Raw genomic sequence first — 18,288 nt, forward strand, 5'->3', positions numbered from 1 at the left:
ATAATTAGTTGCTATGTAGGATGTCAATTTATTTATTCACTCTACTATGAATGGATTCTTAAGGTCTATTACTATCTGAGATTATTACAAATGATCTAACTGCTAACAATAATCTAACATTATTGTTCATGTCTTTTGTTGAACATAACTGCATTTCTATTGGCTGTAACCAGAATCACTGCATCATAGGGTATGCTTATGATTACTTCGATAGATAGGGCCAAAAAGTTTTCCTAAATTTTGTACCAGTTAACTTTCTCATCAGTAGAACATTAAAGTTACTTCATATTCTCACTAACATGGATGTTATCTGTTTTTCATTTTAGCCATTTTGGTGGTATGGCAGTATTACATTGTTGTAGTTTGCATTTATGTGAAGGGTAGTGAAGTTAGGTATCTTTTTACATGCTTAATGGCCATTTAAATTTCCTCTCAAAACACCAGTTCAAAAAAACAAAACAAAAACAAAACAAAAAACAGAAGCACACCAGTTCAAGTCTTTTGCCTATTTTTTTCTCTTTTTTTTGGGTACTATGGATTGAACACAGGGGCACTCAACCACTGAGCCACATCCCCAGCCCTATTTGTATTTTATTTAGAGACAGGGACTCACCGAGTTGCTTAGTGCCTCACTTTTGCTGAGGCTGGCTTTGAACTTGTGATCCTTCTGCCTCAGCCTCCCAAGCTGCTGGGATTACAGGCGTGCACCACTGTGCCTGGCCTTTTGCCTATTTTTATAGTTGCTTGTCTGCTTTTTTCTTACTGGATTGGTAGAGTTTTTTTTTTTTTCTTTTTTTTTTCTTTGCAGTACTGGGGATTGAATCCAGGACCTTGTGCTTGCAAGGCAAGCACTCTACCAACTGAGTTATATCCCCAGCCCGATAGTTTTTAAATACACCTTGAATATGCAACTTTTGTTGAATATATGTATTACAATCATCTTTCACTCTCTGAGCTTTCACTCTTAATATTAAAAGAGTGTCTTGATGAATATAAGTTCTTCATTTTAATGTGACCCAAATTATCCATTTTTCCCCCTTTATAAGTAGCAAATTTTGCATCACTTAAGAAATTTTTGCCTTCTTTGTTTTCGTTTATTGTTTTATCTTTCCTACTTACATCTATGATCCATCTGGAATATTTTGGGCTGTTTTTAAATTTAATGTTACATGTCAGCTTCTTATCTTATTGAGCCTGGGCACATGCTAAGGTGTCAGAGTCTTCCCTGTTTTCTGGAGGTGTTAAGGTTTGGCATACCCTGCAAAGAACCATGTATGTCAGAGTGATAGTACATAAACAGTATAAAACATCCATTTGGAAATACAGATATGTGAAGTGTGGTAGTAAATATTAGTGAAATTGTTATGAATCAACCGTTGCTGACTTAAGAAATGGAAAATTTATATGATTCAGTTTTATGACACAGAACGTATCAAGGAAAGAAAAAAATTCAAGAAGGTGCTCATACCTGAGAAGTTCCTTCTTATTGATCAAGGCTTTCATATATTCTGAAAGTTTCTTTTGCATTAATGCCAAACGAAGCCAGGCTCTTCCTCTGCCTACTGGTGTCCTACAAGAACAGAGACAAAATGACTTAAAACATAAGTGACAGTTGCAGGGGTCACAGTGGAACAGATTCACTTCATTTTCCAATGGTCTCCCAGTATAATGAGCACACTGAAGTGTTCGTCATAACCTGTCTCACTACAGTCCTAAACAGAGAATTCTGTGAGGAATAGTAAGATCCAGGGGTGCGTTTGGGACAAAAGCTCTTGCAAAGAATTAATTACTAAACAAGGGGGCCGGGGCTGTAGCTCAGTGGTAGAGTGCTTGCCTAACATGTACAAAGCTGAGTTTAATCCCAAGTACCTACCACTACCAAAAAACAAAATACTGAATGTGACTACTATTTGAAGACAAGACTTACTTCTGAAATCTAGAAATGTTCCACCAGATTAGTATTGATAAATACTTTTAGGTTTACTATGGATTATATAAGGACCCAAACACTAATATGAACACAGGCAATTTAAGTTTCTATCATTACTCTTTTTCGAGTTCTAAGATAGGTTGTAGGTGTCAATTCCTGAGGTTCATTTGACAACCGATTTAATGTTGGCTCTTGAACCCCACCAAATACATTATTTATCTAAGTCAAGCCAGGCATCATAACTCCTTAGATTGAATTTCTTGAGATGCATTGATTCTCACAAGTGCTTTTAAAAAACAGGAAATGTTGAACTGGGGCTATAGCTCAGTGGTACAGTGCTTGCCTAGCAGACGTGAAGCCCTAATTTTGGTCCCCAGTACTGGGGGTGGGGGGGTTGGGTTGGAAATTTGGTATTTTAACATAAAGCCAATCTTTCTCAGATGAATAATTATCCTTCAAGAGCACACTTTTATTAAAATGCTACATAACCATTTCTCTTATAGCAGTGTTTACTCATAACAACATGCATTTTGTGATGTTATACAAAATGATTATAGGTATTATTATCTTTAGTATCATTCTTTAAGAAATAATAAGAATTTTGTTTTTTTTTTAATTTTTAAAATTTTTAAAATTTTTTGTGGTGCTGGGGATTGAACCCAGGGCCTCATGCTTGCAAGGTAAGCACTGTACCAACTGAGCTATATCCCTAGCCAAGAATGTTGTTCTTGAGAAACAGAATTCAACCTTAGACTTACTTGAGTCCTGGAAGATCTTTGACACTTGCTGTTATTTCTGCAGCTTCTGGAACAAGTTTTTCTACCAGTTCTAGAGGTCCCCAGAAGGATTTATTTTGCCCAAGGAAAGTCTTCTTGGCTAAGGTGACAAAACAAAGCAGTATTTAAATGTTCTTTACAACATAGTCCCTCACAATACACACACTTCTCTCCCATCTGTTAGATGTCTTTTTCAGGAATCCAATCCTAGGTTATTAGAGAATTTTAAAATTATTCATGCTTTCAGAACACATTAAGTTTTGTGAAAATAAAAATTGTCTACTTTCCAATAATACTCAGTCCTTCTTTCAGAAAGAATTTGTGGCCTAGCCCTATAATACAAAATTTTAATAATTACTAAACCATGTGGTATTAGTAAAGAAAACAGTCCAATGGTAAAGACTATTTTCCAAACTGAATATTGAGAAGGGAGAAAGTGAAGGGGAGCAAGTCCAGGTCCTGCCTCAAAAGCCTATGGTTAAGTAGGAAGAATACTGAAACAAGAGTCAGGAGATCTGAGTTCTTGCACCTGCTCTGTCCCTGTGTGACCGTGGGCAAGTCATGTTCCATTACAGGCAGGCCTATATTGCCTGCCAGTTGGATGGAACTGCTTTATTGGGTTTAATTACTTATAATGGCCCTTCCAACTCTTAACATTTAATGATCTATATTTTTTAAGTCCTGTAAGTCCTTTTAAGTCAACCATAGCTCTGCTCTCATACAGACTGCACTTCAAAGGATTAATATTATTAATTCAAGTATTTTATTCTTTAGCTCCACAAAGAATACTTTCTTTTTGACTATGTATTGTGGGGAAACTGCATGCACACTTGCATTCTGAGGCCACAGCCCACCTTTTAAGCCATGTTTCAGACAGTGTTCCATCACCACGAAGAACTGCTGCAAGGGTGCATAATCAGAGTCTAGAGTCCTCCCCAGGTTCAGAGCTGATTCAATCAAGCCCTTGATACTCAGCTTGGCCATGTTCATCAGGTTCATACGTTCATTAGCCATGAGATAATTTGGATCTGCAGTCAAAGGGAAAGAGGATGAAGTTTGGTTACTGGGAATTGTAAAATCCAGTGAGATTTCACCATGGTGACATGTGCACTGATGGTATAAAAGCAATGGTAGGTAAGACTGGTGGTGACTTCTGATGAAGCAAGGAAGAGGCAACATACTATAGAATTTGTATGTTCTTCTTAGCCATGTACTTGCTGTGAAAAAAAAAAAAGATGTTTGCTTCCATTTAGAACATCCTTGATGAAGCAGTAAAACTTAATTACTTTATCAACTCTTAAGCCTTAAGTACAGCCTTTTTATATTCTTACCACCACCTCTGTTACCACCCTATCTGGGCACCCAACATAGCTTACACTGGCTTTCATGCTGGTCTCTCTGCTTCCACTCTTGTCTGTCCCTCTCTCTACCATTTATAAAGAGTTCTAAAAATAAAGCCAATATAGGAAAAAAGAATAAAGTACTTAAACTATATTATTAGTATTTATACTAACTTAATTAATTTCTGAATTTTTAAGACAGCACATAGTGTATGGTTCTCACAACCAAACAAAATCTATTTGAGGAAAGTGACTAAGTACCACATTTTATCTGACAGAACTCAGAACAATCTAGGCACTCACCACCCTCATTTATTGGTGTTTAACCTGTGCAAGGCATTGTACAGGAAAGGAAAATTATACTTAAGCCTCAACGGCTCTTCCCCAACTCACTATGTGATCTTGGGCAAATCACATCAGATTCTATGCCTATCAAATAGCTGTAGCTGGTTCATGCGCAGAGAGAGTCATCAATGATCAAGTCAGTTCAGATCCCATGTGTCCAACTCCATACCATGTGCTCTTGAGCAGTATGATCTACCTATAAATGAAATGATGACTCCAAATAATGTTAATCCTTTCCTCCTCATGATTATTCTTTTACATGATTACCTTATTTACTTATTAACTTACTACTATCATTTAAGTATTCTCCCTTCTTTTCAGGTACTAAAGCAGGCACAGAAGAGTGAAGTGGTCCAAGGTTACACAGTTCATAAGTGGCAGTATTTGGACTTGGATTTGACATGAAAGCTAATGTTCTTTCCATTATACTCCATGTATCCTCCAAAACATCAAATTTTTATTAAAAACTAAAAAAGGCTGCACACAGTGGCCCACATCTCTAATCCCAGCAACTCGGGAGGCTGAGGCAGGAAGAATGAATTCGAAGCCAGCCTCAACAGCAGAGCAAGGCCCTAAGCAACTGAGGGAGACCCTGTCTCAAAACGGGTTGGGGATATGGCTCAGTGGTTGAGTGCCTCTGGATTCAATCCCTGGCTCCCCCAAACAAACAAAACAAGCCCAAACAAACAAAACAACAAAACAAATACCGCCCCCTCCAAAAAAAAAAAAAAAAAAAAAAAAAAAAAAAACCTAAAAAAGGTCCAGAGCTCTATGAAACAGTCCATTTCTTCTTAGGAAGACAAAAGTACTAATTAAACCATGTGCTTCCATAATACAGATAATTCAGTTAACATAAAACAAAATATTTTATGAAAATTATCTCAAGTAATTTTGTTCACACGTTTTCATTTATATCTGCTTTCAGTTAAATGAGCAGAGTCAAATGGTCAAATTCTAAAGTAATCTCCATTAAGTTTAAGGGCTTCCAGATTTACAGTTCCAACTATACAAATCTTGCTATGCTGTAGTATTTTCTCAGGTAATATTTCTAGAGAAATACTTTACATGAAAGTTAAAATTGATCTATATTCCAATTAATTATTTATTGCATATCAACAAATGTTTTAGGACCATGCTTCAAACACAGCTTTCTTTGTTCATGGTAGATCAACTTGTCAAGGATTGAGTAAGGGACTGGGGGTATAGCTTGGTGGTAGAGTGCCTGCTTAGAATGCATAAGACCCTGAGCTTGATCCTTAGCAAAAAAACAAACAACAATAAGCTCACAGTGATATATACAAAAAACTATCTTCTGAAAGACAGCCATGAAGAATAACTTTTCCAAATATTAATTTCACTTATTACCAGCACTTTTGTGTACTCCTATGTTTATGACCTCCTCTAATCACTGGGTGTGTAGTTTATGAATGTTTGTGGAGAGCAACTGGACTCCCCAGTTAAGCCCTCCCAACAGGTGGCGTCAGGAGAGTGCTGTTGGACTTAGATAACAGCCTGCCCACAAGGCCACACTTGCTGTGCGTCAAGCCTGTAATTAACAAAATTTAACAATGCTGCTAGTGGCAGTTTACAACCCTGCTTCTCGTCCTCGTGAGAATTAGTCCCACTGGGAGAGCCAGATTTGAAGACAGCATCATGCTTTGAGAGGTTTTTCCAAAGTACTCAAACTAATCCGTCTGTACTGTCTCATTTTGTTCCTCTTATAATCAGTAGCAAAAATGTTGAAGATGTGATTGGGGTTTGGGGGACACAGGCTATAGAAAGATTAGTGCCTCCTGGAATTAAATTCCTGACATACTCATGGAGTGGGGTGACAGAACTTATTTAAGTTAATCTGTACCAAACATGAACAACCCACCCATACTTTATTAAACTCTACCGGCAACCTTGGTATTACTGGCATTTTGATCTAGGCAATTCTTTCATGGGGGAGGCATGATGTTTTTACTTTAAATCTAGCTTTCCCCATGGGACTAATTCTCACTAGATTGGAAGCAGGCTGTAAACTGTCACTAGCAGCAAGTCACAGTAAATTTCACAGTAGCTCAGGTTTCTACCCACTAGATGTCAGTAGAATCCTTCAGTTATGACCACCAAACATGTCTTCAAATATTATTGAAGGTCCCCTGGGAGACAAAAAATGAAGGCCCCCTTCTTCTTGAGAACTGCCCCTTCAAACAAATGAAAGTCAAATAAGAACTAGAGTACTATGATTACTAGACATAAGAGCTCAAAAAGAATGCACTTCTCATAGTTTATTAACACAGAAGTTACAATAAATATCATTTAATGTTTATGAACATTTTTGTGTTGGACAGTATGTAACGATGTGGTCAATAATAGACAATTTTAATTACATCTCCTAATTAGTACTAAACTACTGAAAACAACTAGTACTTACAATTTTTCTATTTTATTTGTTACTTGTCTTAAATTGTATTTGAGTATAAAATAATTCTGCACAACTCATTTATGCTATTAAAAGGGCTGCAATGACTTGATGAGAACACAGAAACAGCAGAGGTAAAGTTCTGTTGTGAATTTGGATGCTGGTTATTTGAGAGTGCTGAGTATGTAAAAGTTTATTGAGTATGTGAAAATTTACTTATGTGATCTTTTTACATATTTCGTACTTTACAAAGAGTTAAAATAGATTTTGTCACATGGTATATATAGGACAGTGATTTTTAAAAAAAATGCATAATTTTTTGGTTGGGGTGTGGCTCAGTCAAAGAACACTAGTCAAGCATATGCAGGGCCTGGGGTTTGACACTCAGCATCACCAAAAACGAAGCAAAAAAAAAAAAAAAAAAAAAAAGGCATGACTTTCACAATGTCATTAGTCCTATTTTTTTCTATGAGAAAAATAGTAAAAATCTAAAAATTTCACAGAGCTAACATTTAACACTATTATTTCAATGATGAACTTTCATTTTATTACTTTTTAATTAATAGTGAACATCTACTGTGCTTAGACACTGCTTAATGCTAGGATTACAGAGGTAATAGTCCTAAGTATCCTGGTCATCAAAATGCTTACTTTTCTCTTTTTCAAACTTGGCTAATAAACACTTCTGGAAAACAGGATGGGGCAGTGCATAGTGAACACTTGAAACTTCAAGATAAACATTATCATCTTTGACAGAGATCAGTTTTATGCCAGAAAAAATAATTTTAAATGTTTTTATATTAAATGAAATATGCCTATTCTATGGAATTGGATGTAAGTTTTCTATATTTTTAAGGCAAGATAGTAGACATGGCATCATTCTAGGGTTTCAGGCAGGCTGCATGTATAATATCATTTTTTCTACCCATGGGTGTACTTCTCAATTTTGAAAAGCACTACAAATTCATTACAATAATAACTCCTATACATAGGATGCTAAGGGAACATATATAGATGAAGAGTATCTGATCTGATTCCCTATTTTTCCTTCAAATTTAAGGGGTAGATATGTGTTTATCCACTTTCAGAGGAACAGACTTTTAAGTTCAATCTTAAAGGACAAAAACAAATTAGGTAAGTAAGGGATAGGAGTAGAGCTGTTGAGGGAGTAGGATGGAAGGGACAGACTGGGTACACAGAAATATGAAAAAACAAGGCATACTCAGAAAAATATGCCAGGAGGTTATGATTCACATTAAGTGTTGAGAATGACACAAGACAGAGCCAAGGATCAATTGCTAAGGATCTTGTTTAAGGAGTATGGATTTTACTTTAAACTCAATGAAGATTTTAATGTGAGGTGTGATGTCACAAATTCTGAATTTTTGAGACCTCATTTTAGTATCCTTGTTGAAGATGGATCAGAAGGGAACCTGAACTCAAAGTTGGGGAGTAAGAATGGACTACTGCAGTAGTTGAGAAGAGTAATAAAAGATGAAACTAGAGTAGAGGATGCTGTATGGAGAAGAGGGGGAGAGCTTTGAGAGGCTTGGGGTAGAATGTCATGATTTCAAGACTCTATGACCATTTGCACATGAAGGAAAAGGGAGAGCTAAAAGAATGGAAAATAATCTCTGTATTTCTAGTTTTGGTGATTAGATGGGTGGTGGTACAAATCACATTGGTGGGGAATACAGTTAGAATAATATGCTGCAATGAGCTAGGAGAGTGGCACATGCTGGTAATTCCAGTGGCTTGGGAGGCTGAGGCAAGAGGATTGCAAATTCAAGTCAGCATTAGCAACTTAGCAAGGTCCTAAGCAACTCAGCGAGATCCTGTCTCAAAATAAAAAAGCTGGGGACATGGCTCAGTGGTTAAGTACCCCAGGGTTCAAGCCCCAGAACTTAAAAAAAAAAAAAAAAAAAAAAAGAATAGGCTACACAGATTGGTTTTCAAATCAAAGTTCTTTCAAGACCATGTGACTATTGTATTTCTTTGAACTGCAAATTTCCATATAAGTTAGAATCACACAACTCATTAATAGTGGTGACAAAGGGAGTCCAAAGTCACATGACTAAGAGTGATGGTGAATCACACTGTTGTGAAAACCACTCATCTGACCAAGATCTCATTTCATCTTCTAGTACAATGACTAACGCTCATACTCAGTCTTGAAATGTTTTATAAATAACTGAAGGAAAAGTTAGGTGTATCTAATGTTATGCTAGTATTAGTATGTTGCATTACACCCAGTTCCTGGTCAAGTGGGAATAATTTATGAAGCACAATAGCAGTTTTTCCTCAGAATTTCTGATTGTCAGATCAAAGCTTTATTTTATATAAGAAACAAAACAGTTGTTATTCAGGCTTTTCAAAAGTATCTAGGAGTAATTATATGAAATTACAATAACTAATGGAAAAATACAGAGGAAAACTTTATGTTGGGAATAACTAAAGATCAAAAATTCCAAAGTAAATCTATTTTTAGCTTTTGCTATAATTGTTTTAAAATATAAAATTGGGCATAAAATGAGTTGTTTTTGACTGTGAAAGACATAAATGAAGGTACTAAAAAATTGCAAAAACATCATTTAATTAGTTCAATTACATTTATTTTATGAGAACCTTTATCAATTCTCATTTACTAAAAATGATAGTCTTAGGACCTTTAGATTATCTATATATTTTTATTCATATCTATCTTTTCTGCTTAATGCTATTTTAAGAGATCATTATATACTTGTACTCAATAGAAATAAAGAGAAAATTTACTTAGGTAACACTTTCTCTGGGTTGAAACCTGTTAAAGGAGCTAGTCAAGGGCTAGGATATAGTTCAGTGGCAGAGGGCCCTGGGTTCAGCTGTCTATACTGCAAACAAAACAAAAGAAAAACACAAACCCATAGTCAGGACCATTGTTGAACTATATCAATAATCATTTAAAGAATTAACAACAGTCCTTTACCTACTATTCCAAAATACAGAAGAAGAAGCAACTTGCCAACTCATTCTGTAAGAGATCCAAAACAAACAAGGACAGAAGAAAACTACAATACTCCTTATGACTATAGATGCAAAAATCCTCAACAAAATACTGACAAACCAAATCTAGCAATATACAAAAAATATTATGAAGCAAGACAAAGTGGGATTTGTACCAGAATGCAAAATTGGTACAAAAATCAATGTAATATGCCAAACTAATGGAATAAAGAACAAACACCATATGAATTATGATATTTCAATAGGGCAAAACACTTCATGTGTGTGTATGTGTGTGTGGTATTTGACAGGGGATTGGGGGGAGGTTGGACCTTGGGGCTATCACTTAGCTATATACCCAACCCTTTTTTCCTTTGTTCTAATTGGTTACACATGACAGTAGAAGGCATTTTGACACGTTGTACACCAATGGAGCATAACATAATTATAACTTCTCATTCCTCTGGCTGTACATGATGCTGAGTCATACCAGGAATATAATCATACATGTATATAGGTTAATAATGTCTGTCTCATTCTACCATCATTCCCCCTGCAACCCTTTTTATTTTCAATTTTTAAATTTTTGAGACAGGGTCTTGTTGAATTTCCCAGGCTAACTTTGAACTTGTGGTATTCCTACTTTAACCTCCAGAGTAGCTGGGATTACAGGTATGAGCCACCATGCTCAATTCAGACAAAGCATTTGACATATCCAACATCCTTTAATAATACATTAAACAAACTGGGAAGAGAAGGGACCTTCTTAACCTGGTAAAAGGCATCCATGAAAAACTCACATCTAACATTAATACTTAATAGTAAAAGACTGAAGGCTTTCCTAGAGTTCAGGAACTGATAAGGATACCTGTTCCCACCATTTCTAATCAACACTGTACAGGAGGGTCTAGCTAGAGCAGTAAGACAAGAGAACAAACAAAGGCATCCAGACTGGAAAGGAAGAAGTAAAACTATTTGTAGTTGACATGATATTATATATTTAAAAAAATCCCAAAAGAATCTACACACTCAAGCTGGGTATGGTGGCACACTCCTGTAATCCCAGAGACTTGGGAGGCTGAGGTAGTATGTAGGAAGTTTGAGGTCAGCCTCTTGGCAAGACACTATCTAAAAAACAAAAAACCAAACCAAACCAAACCAAAACAAAACAAAAAAAAAAAAAAAAAAAAAAAAGAGAGAGAGAAAAAAGAAAAAAGAAGAGAAGGCTAGGGATGTAGTTGAGCCGTAGAGCATTCCTCAGTTCTATTCCCAGTATGGGGTGCTGGGGAGGGGATCTACACACACAGAAAAAGTATTAGCTAGTAAATGGGTTTGGTAAGGTTGAAGGGTACAAGATCGAAATACAAAATTGAATTGTATAGCAATCTCCTCTGAGGTTTTGCTTTCTGTAAGACGTCAACTATGGTCTGAAAATATTAAATGGAAAACTCTAGAAATAACCAATTCATAAGTTTTAAATTATATGCTGGCTGTTCTGAGTAGTGTGATAAAATCTTATGCTACTGCCTCAAGTAACCTTTATTTTCCTTAATGATGGTCCCAAAGTGCAAGAGTAGTGACACTGGCTATTTGCATATGCCAAAGAGAAGCTATAAAGTGAGGGCTGGGGAGATAGCTCAGTCGGTAGAGTGCTTGCCTTGCAAGCACGAGGCCCTGGGTTCGATCCCCAGCACTGCAGGAAAAAAAAAAAAAAGAGAAGCTATAAAGCTCTTTACATGAAAAGTTCTCAACAAGTCAAAAAAAAAGAAAAAAATTGTATGCTAAGACATACAGTACAATAAAATATTTTGGGAGATCACATTCACATTACTTATATCAGTATGTTCCATTTGATTATTGTTAATCTCTGTTTATGCTTAATTTATAAATTAAATGTTATCATTGGTATCTACTGCAGAAAAAACATTGTATATACAGGGTTTAATACTATTCACAGTCTCAAGCATCCACTGGGGGTCTTGGGATGCATCCCTATGGATAAGGGGGGATCACTATATTTCTACACATTAGCAATGAAAAATTCTAAAATGACATTTAAAAGAATTCCATTTATTGTAGATTTTTATAAAATTTACAATTTTATACAATGAAAACCATAAAATCTTGTGGAATAAAACTAGATCAAAATAAATAGACTTCCCATGTTCATAAATTTGAAGACTTAATATTGCTAAGATGACAGTACTCCTCAAATTGATGTACAGATTCAAGGCAATCCCTGTCAAACTCCCAGCTGTATTTTTGTAGAAATTAATAAACTTATCATAAAGTACATCTGGAAATGCAAGGAACCCACAATAGCCAAACAGTCTTGCCAACTCATTGGATGACACGTTTCCTGGTTTCAAAACTTACTATAGAGCAACAGAAATCAACATGATGTGGAACTGTCATTAAGTACGGACACAGAGATTGATGGAATATTTAGAGTCCAGAAACAATCTCATACAACTATTATAAATTTTTTAAATATATTTTTTAGTTGTAGGTGGACACAATACCTTTATTTCATTTTTATGTGGTGCTGATGATCGAACACAGGGCCTCATGTGTGCTAGGTGAGCACTCTACACTGAGCCATAACTAGTCCATAAATTGGTTTTTGATAAGAATGTTTAAAAAGTTCAATTGGGAGAGAATAGTATTTTTCAACAAATGGTGCTAGGACAACTGAATGACCACATGCAAAAGAATTTTTAAAAAGTAACTAAAAATGGATCAGAGACCAAAATGTGAGAGCTAGAACTATAAAACTCTTAGAAGAAAAATGCAAATCAAAGCCAAAATAAGAAACCACTTCACACTTAGGATGACTATTATAGTTTTCCTTTTTAAAAGAAAATGTGTTAGTAAGGATGCAGAGAAATTAGAATTCTTGTACATTGCTGGTAGAAATGAAAATAGTTCAGTTGTTTGGAAAACAGACTGGCAGTTCTCCAAAAAGTTAAACATAAAAGTTACCATTTGATCTAGCCATTCTACTCCTAGATATATTCCCAATGTGAAACATGTCCACATAAAACTTTGCATATTCCTATTCAAAAGAGCATTTCTCTGAATTAGTCCCAAAGTAGAAACAAGTCCAATGTCCACCAACAGATAAATGGGTAGACAAAATGTGGTGTATTCATATAATAGAGTATTATTTGGTCATGAAAGTTATGAAGTTATGATACATGTTACAACATGGATGAACAATGAAAACCTGCTAAGTGAAAAAGTCAGACACAAAAGGCCACATATTTTATGATTTTGTTCATATAAAATGTCCAGAATAGGCAGATCTACAGAGATAGAACATAGACTAGTGGTTGCCAGTGGTTTGAGAGGAAAGAGGAAGAGAAAGTGGCTGATAATATATATGGGGTTTCTTTTTAGGGTGAGGAAAATATTCTAGGGTTAGATAGTGGTGACAGAAGCACACAACTTCGTGACTAACATCCAGTGACTTGTATACTTTAAAGTGGTAGTCTTTATGGTATGTAAATTGTACCTCAATAGAGCTGTTATTAAAAAAAAAAACTAATGAGACTTAATAATGCATAGCCTATATGGAATTTGATTCAAATAAGCCAACAGAAAGATAATACTTTGAGTCAATCAACAGATTTTGAAAATGGGATGAATATTAAATGTGTTTAAGAAATTACTGCTAATTTTATTAGGTGTGGTAGTTAAGTATTTACAGGTGATAACATGTAAAGTTTGCAGTTTAAAATGTTCCATAAACAAAGCTATGGAAACAGATAAAGTAAGACTAGCAAATACTGACAATTACTGAAGCTGGATGATGGAGATAAAGGAGCCATCATGCTATTCTACTTTATATACTTTAAAGAGTTTCGCAACTAAAAGTAAAAAGGAAGTTCTGCTTTCTCTCGCTTCAGGTCGAGGTCTAATTGCTAGCCTCCAGTAAGAAACTAGTAATTTTCTTGTTATCTCCAAACATAATTAAAAAAAAAAAAAAGCCCATTCGATTGGTTTTAGCATTGAGTGAGCTTATTTGGTGACTTCTTTCCAAAACCATTCTTTTGTACATCTTACTCATTCTTGGTTAGGTATACGTTTCTCTAGGCCTCAGTAGATGTTCTTTTATAATTCAAGCTTGTACTACAGTTCCCTATGAAACCATGCTGATTTCTTCATTGGGCGACAATATCATAATATAATCAATTTTAGTTTTGGAGAGTTTTCCAAACTTCTTCAGGTATCTTTACTTGACAAATTCCATGCCACAAAACACCACTGCTGGAAATATCTCTGGGAACATTTAGAAGCTAGGACAATAGTCAGACTTCTTTGTTTTGATACAACATAGGCATTCAGGTGGGAAATATAGTCTTAGAGTTCTTTGCTTTACTCAATTTATTCCATAGAAGTAGTTGTGAACAACACCGTGACCTAGGACAGTTAGATCTCTGATGTAGAACAATTAGATCTCTCTGTCTCTCTCACATTCCTTGAGGGATGTTGGAGAAATTTCCTCATTCCTTTGTCTCACCTGTAAAATGTTTGGGGGAAAATGCTCTTGGACCTTCTGTGCTCTTACATGTCTTTACTGGTTTATAACAAGGCTAAAAGACCCTGATACTGGGCCCTTTCTTAAGGCTGTTTATGTAGCTGATAATCATGACAGATGAAACTTTTCTAGTGTTTCCTACAAAATCACTGGAACCATTGTAGGTTTTGAGTAGGGAATCAGTGTGGTTAAAATTTACTTGGGATGATTTATCTGAGAGACTTATGCAAAATGAATTTTGGGGAGGAGATCAAATGGCCTGCCACGAAGAACTAAAGTATTTGGAAAGGGTTGAATTGAGGAAAATCTGTTAAGGAAAATGGAGAAGTCAAGAATAGCCTAAGGTTTTTTTTGCCCATGGACATTAGAATAGTGTGCTATAAATAGAAATACAAAACTTAGTAATTGATTTGGAGAAAAGGGTCAAAATAAGCTTAGTTGTGGATACAGTAAGTGATATTTATGTGGAAGAATTACAGAAGAAATAATTTTTGGTTTGGGAAATGTTCATGTATTATAACATATCTGCTACTTGTCAAAATAATTCCACTAGAAAGTAATGCTGTTTATATGTTAAAGTTGAAAGTGTTTAATACTGTGGGAATGTGCAAATCACAGCAACATGCCAGATCACTTTAGGTTCCTGGGATCTGTTTTTGTCTGTGAAATTTAGACACAGACACAGACACAGACAGACAGACAGACAGACAGACACACACACACACACGTATACGTAAATGATAAAATTTATCCTTCCCAACAAATAAAAATAAGCCATAGAAAAACTTGATATGGTCTTGAAATAATGTCTCTTTTAAATATAGTTATTTAATGAATATCCTAAAAGATCAGTGTAAATATACACTAATGCTATTTTACTTGAAATCATAAGCATAAAGTTTTCTCAGTTATTGCCATGGAAAATAAAACCTAAATCTGACCCTCCTTCTTATGAAAAACAATTAAAAGGTGGTTAGAAAATTTAAAAAAGAAATAAAGAAAAAAGCTGAAAGATGTTGGTGTGGCACGCACCTTCTGTATCATCGCGCATTTGCTCCACCAAATCTGTCAAATCCTCCCAAGAGTCTTTGCAAACGGCAAAAAGAAAGGAAAAGAAAGATAAAATGTCATGCAAGCCAAGAAAGAAAAGTGCTATTAAAATAAGATTTCCAAAAGGATAACTGAAAGGGAAGTTCTTAGTTTTTTTTTTTTTTTTTTTTTTTTTGGTCTTGTTTTAGTGCAAAGATTAACAGTTGAAAGGTCTGGGAATACAAACTACTAAGCAGAGGTATCAATGAGTATTCCTAAGTATGTTTCAAAGATAAGATTAGTAATTTAAAAGTTTCTAACAAAAAGAAACAAAAATGTATATCCCACAAAAAAAGCAACAGAGACTTTTTTCTATTGAAAACCAAATTAGACACTTTGTATTCTAAGGATATACAACATTAACATCATTCAACATTTATTTTGATCACTTTAGTGAAGCAGAAAATCATGTAGAGTATTTTTTAGACCCAGGACAAATCTCAAGATGCAAATGAGTGACTTTTCTTAAATTAACAACAAATAAATATAACACCCCCAACACTGCCCTTTCCTAAAACACAAAAGGAAAGGATGTTGCTTTGAAGATACAAAGTAAATCACTTAAAATTCAATAAAGCCAACTGTTTATTCAGCATAAAGAGTTAGTATGATCTGAAGCAGCACCTATAATCAAATACATTAATATTTTTTTGTAGGAAATAAGTGAATATTCAGATTAAATTGGACAAGGAGTATAAACACCCTCAAGTAAATTTCAGTCATGTTATTTAACCAAATAAGTTTTGGCAAATTTGTGGAAATAGGTTGTGAATTCCAAAAAAATTTTGGATTCACGGATCTATATATGTAAAACACTTAGAAGTTATCTTACACAGAAAAAATACAAAAAATGTTGGCTACCATAATTTTATAGTAAATTGGTGCTGAAATACATTATATGTAGACATATTTGCATATGTTATTTTCAGGTAAAATCTTTCGACAATACACTATGCTACAGATTTCTATTATGTAGGTTCACAGATCTATAAAAATGTACTTTTTTTTTTTTTGGGTGGTGCTAGGCATTGAACCCAGGGCCAAGAATGTACTTTTAACTATATACATCATTTGCTTTACTGACATGCTATGCCACCTTGCAAGTTAATAGTATGAAGATCCCATTTTATTCTTTATTTTACTTAATTAGAAGTTAACTTGTCACCTAATAAAATAAAATCCTACTTACTAAAACAAAATAAAAAGATCCTTTAAGAGTTGTGTAGAGAAAATCTAAAAAAGTTATTTTCTTGGTAGGCACCTAGAAATGTGCAGTGGGTATGAGGGATCTCTCTTTTTCTTTGGCATGTCCCGTCTAGAGAACTTCTCTATTTCTACCAGACACATTTTCTGTTTTCTCAAAAGAAAAAAAAAGTTTAAAGCTTTAATTCTCAGAGTAATGAAATCAGTTGAGAACCTACCTCCCCCAGAAAGGTAAAAGGGCTGTCTTTCCCTTAATCTTGTTCTCTTAATTTAGCATCTCAGGATTTTATTTTAATAAAGAATAGATATCAGGGGCTAGGGGCATAGCTCAGTGGTAGAGTATGTAACTGTGGATTAAACCCAGGAGTGCTTACCTACTGAGCTACATCTCTATTATTTTCATTTTTATTTTTTTGAAACAGGGTCTAATTTGCTAGGGACTTGCTAAGTTGCTGAGGCTGGTTTTGAACTTGTGACCTTCCTGCCTCAGCCTCCTGAGTTGCTGGGATTAGAGCAACTACCAAACCTGGCTTGTAAAATATATTGTTAAAATTGTACCTTCTGGAATATATTCAAGTTATTAAAAACAATAATAGCAGCATCTAATATATTAGTCAAAGAGGTGCACAGCAAGCTGGGCATGGTGGTGCACACCTAAAATCCCAGTGATTTGGGAGGCTGAGGCAAGAAAATCTCAAGATCAAGGCCAGCCTGTGCACTCTAGTAAGACTCTTACCTCAAAATAAAAAATAAAAAGGTCTGGAAATGTAGTTTAGGGGTAGAATGCTTGCCTAGCCAGTATAAGGTCCTGGGTTAAATTCCCAATAAAACACACACACACACACACACACACACACACACACACATGAAGTGTATCAACATTAATTTGTATCATAATAATAAGCATTCACAAATTACAGAGAAGAGCAATCTAAAGATCTAAAGCCTTGCTAGTTGTTACCATAGACAAGTCTGGATTAAATTTTTCTAAAGATAATTAATAATTTAGATTTGCACAAATCAGAATTGTGCCAGATGTATAAAAGAAATATTAAAGCACATGGTAAGGGGGAGTTTCCAAAGTCACTTTGCCTAAACAGCCTCAGAATCCCTGCTCAAAACACTGAGTAGGCAAAAAAGGGGTGTCTGCAGTGTGTGTAGTGCCACGTGACTGGAATGAAAAACTGCAACCACTACAAACACCTGGGTTAAAATAGTGCACTTAACAGAATTCAGTTATCTTTTTTTAAAGGTGCATATGAACAAAGACTTTTACTCAAGAAATTCAGACATGAGGCTGGAATTGTACCAAGGCCTTGAATTAGGAAGCATAGTTTATTTAAGGATTATTTATTTTCCTGGCTATCATCCTGTTTCAGGTCTAAGAGCGATGAAACAGCAGATTAATTATACAGTTTTGGAAATATTTAATCAGATCATACTGTAAACTATTTGCTCTTAAGGTACATGGTAACTCAATAAATGACGGTAGTGTGGTCTGCTAGAAGGGGCGCTGGCTTTGATGTTGAGGCAGGGCTGGGATGCAGGCACTGCTCTGCGGAGAGCGGATGAGCCCTTGGTCACGGGCTGATCCTGTGGTGTTGACAAAAGCCAAGGCTGAGAAACACTCCTTGGCAGCATGGCCATGTTCCCTACATAATTGCTTCTTTTTCACT

At 35.3% G+C, this 18,288-nt stretch overlaps 1 protein-coding gene across 11 annotated transcripts in view; it reads right to left on the reverse strand.

Moving 5' to 3' along the window:
• Rufy3 (RUN and FYVE domain containing 3) overlaps window positions 1-18,288 on the reverse strand; it is a 75,551-nt gene that overhangs the window by 26,895 nt on the left and 30,368 nt on the right. For 7 of the 11 annotated variants that reach the window (XR_007110562.1, XR_007110563.1, XM_047567112.1 and 4 more), the window contains exons 2-5: window positions 15,353-15,406; window positions 3,561-3,734; window positions 2,689-2,806; window positions 1,469-1,570 (exon numbers count right to left, since the gene is read on the reverse strand). Coding sequence is in view for 9 of the 11 variants with exons in the window: in XM_047567112.1 (XP_047423068.1) it covers window positions 1,469-1,570; window positions 2,689-2,806; window positions 3,561-3,734; window positions 15,353-15,406 (448 nt within the window). In the remaining 2 variants the exon portion in view is untranslated. The remainder of the gene's footprint in view (window positions 1-1,468; window positions 1,571-2,688; window positions 2,807-3,560; window positions 3,735-15,352; window positions 15,407-18,288) is intronic. The other 4 variants (XM_047567113.1, XM_047567116.1, XM_047567119.1 and 1 more) reach the window with 1 other exon arrangement.

The sequence above is a fragment of the Sciurus carolinensis genome, chromosome 10 (assembly GCF_902686445.1).
Source record: "Sciurus carolinensis chromosome 10, mSciCar1.2, whole genome shotgun sequence".
In the NCBI taxonomy this organism is placed as follows: domain Eukaryota; kingdom Metazoa; phylum Chordata; class Mammalia; order Rodentia; family Sciuridae; genus Sciurus; species Sciurus carolinensis.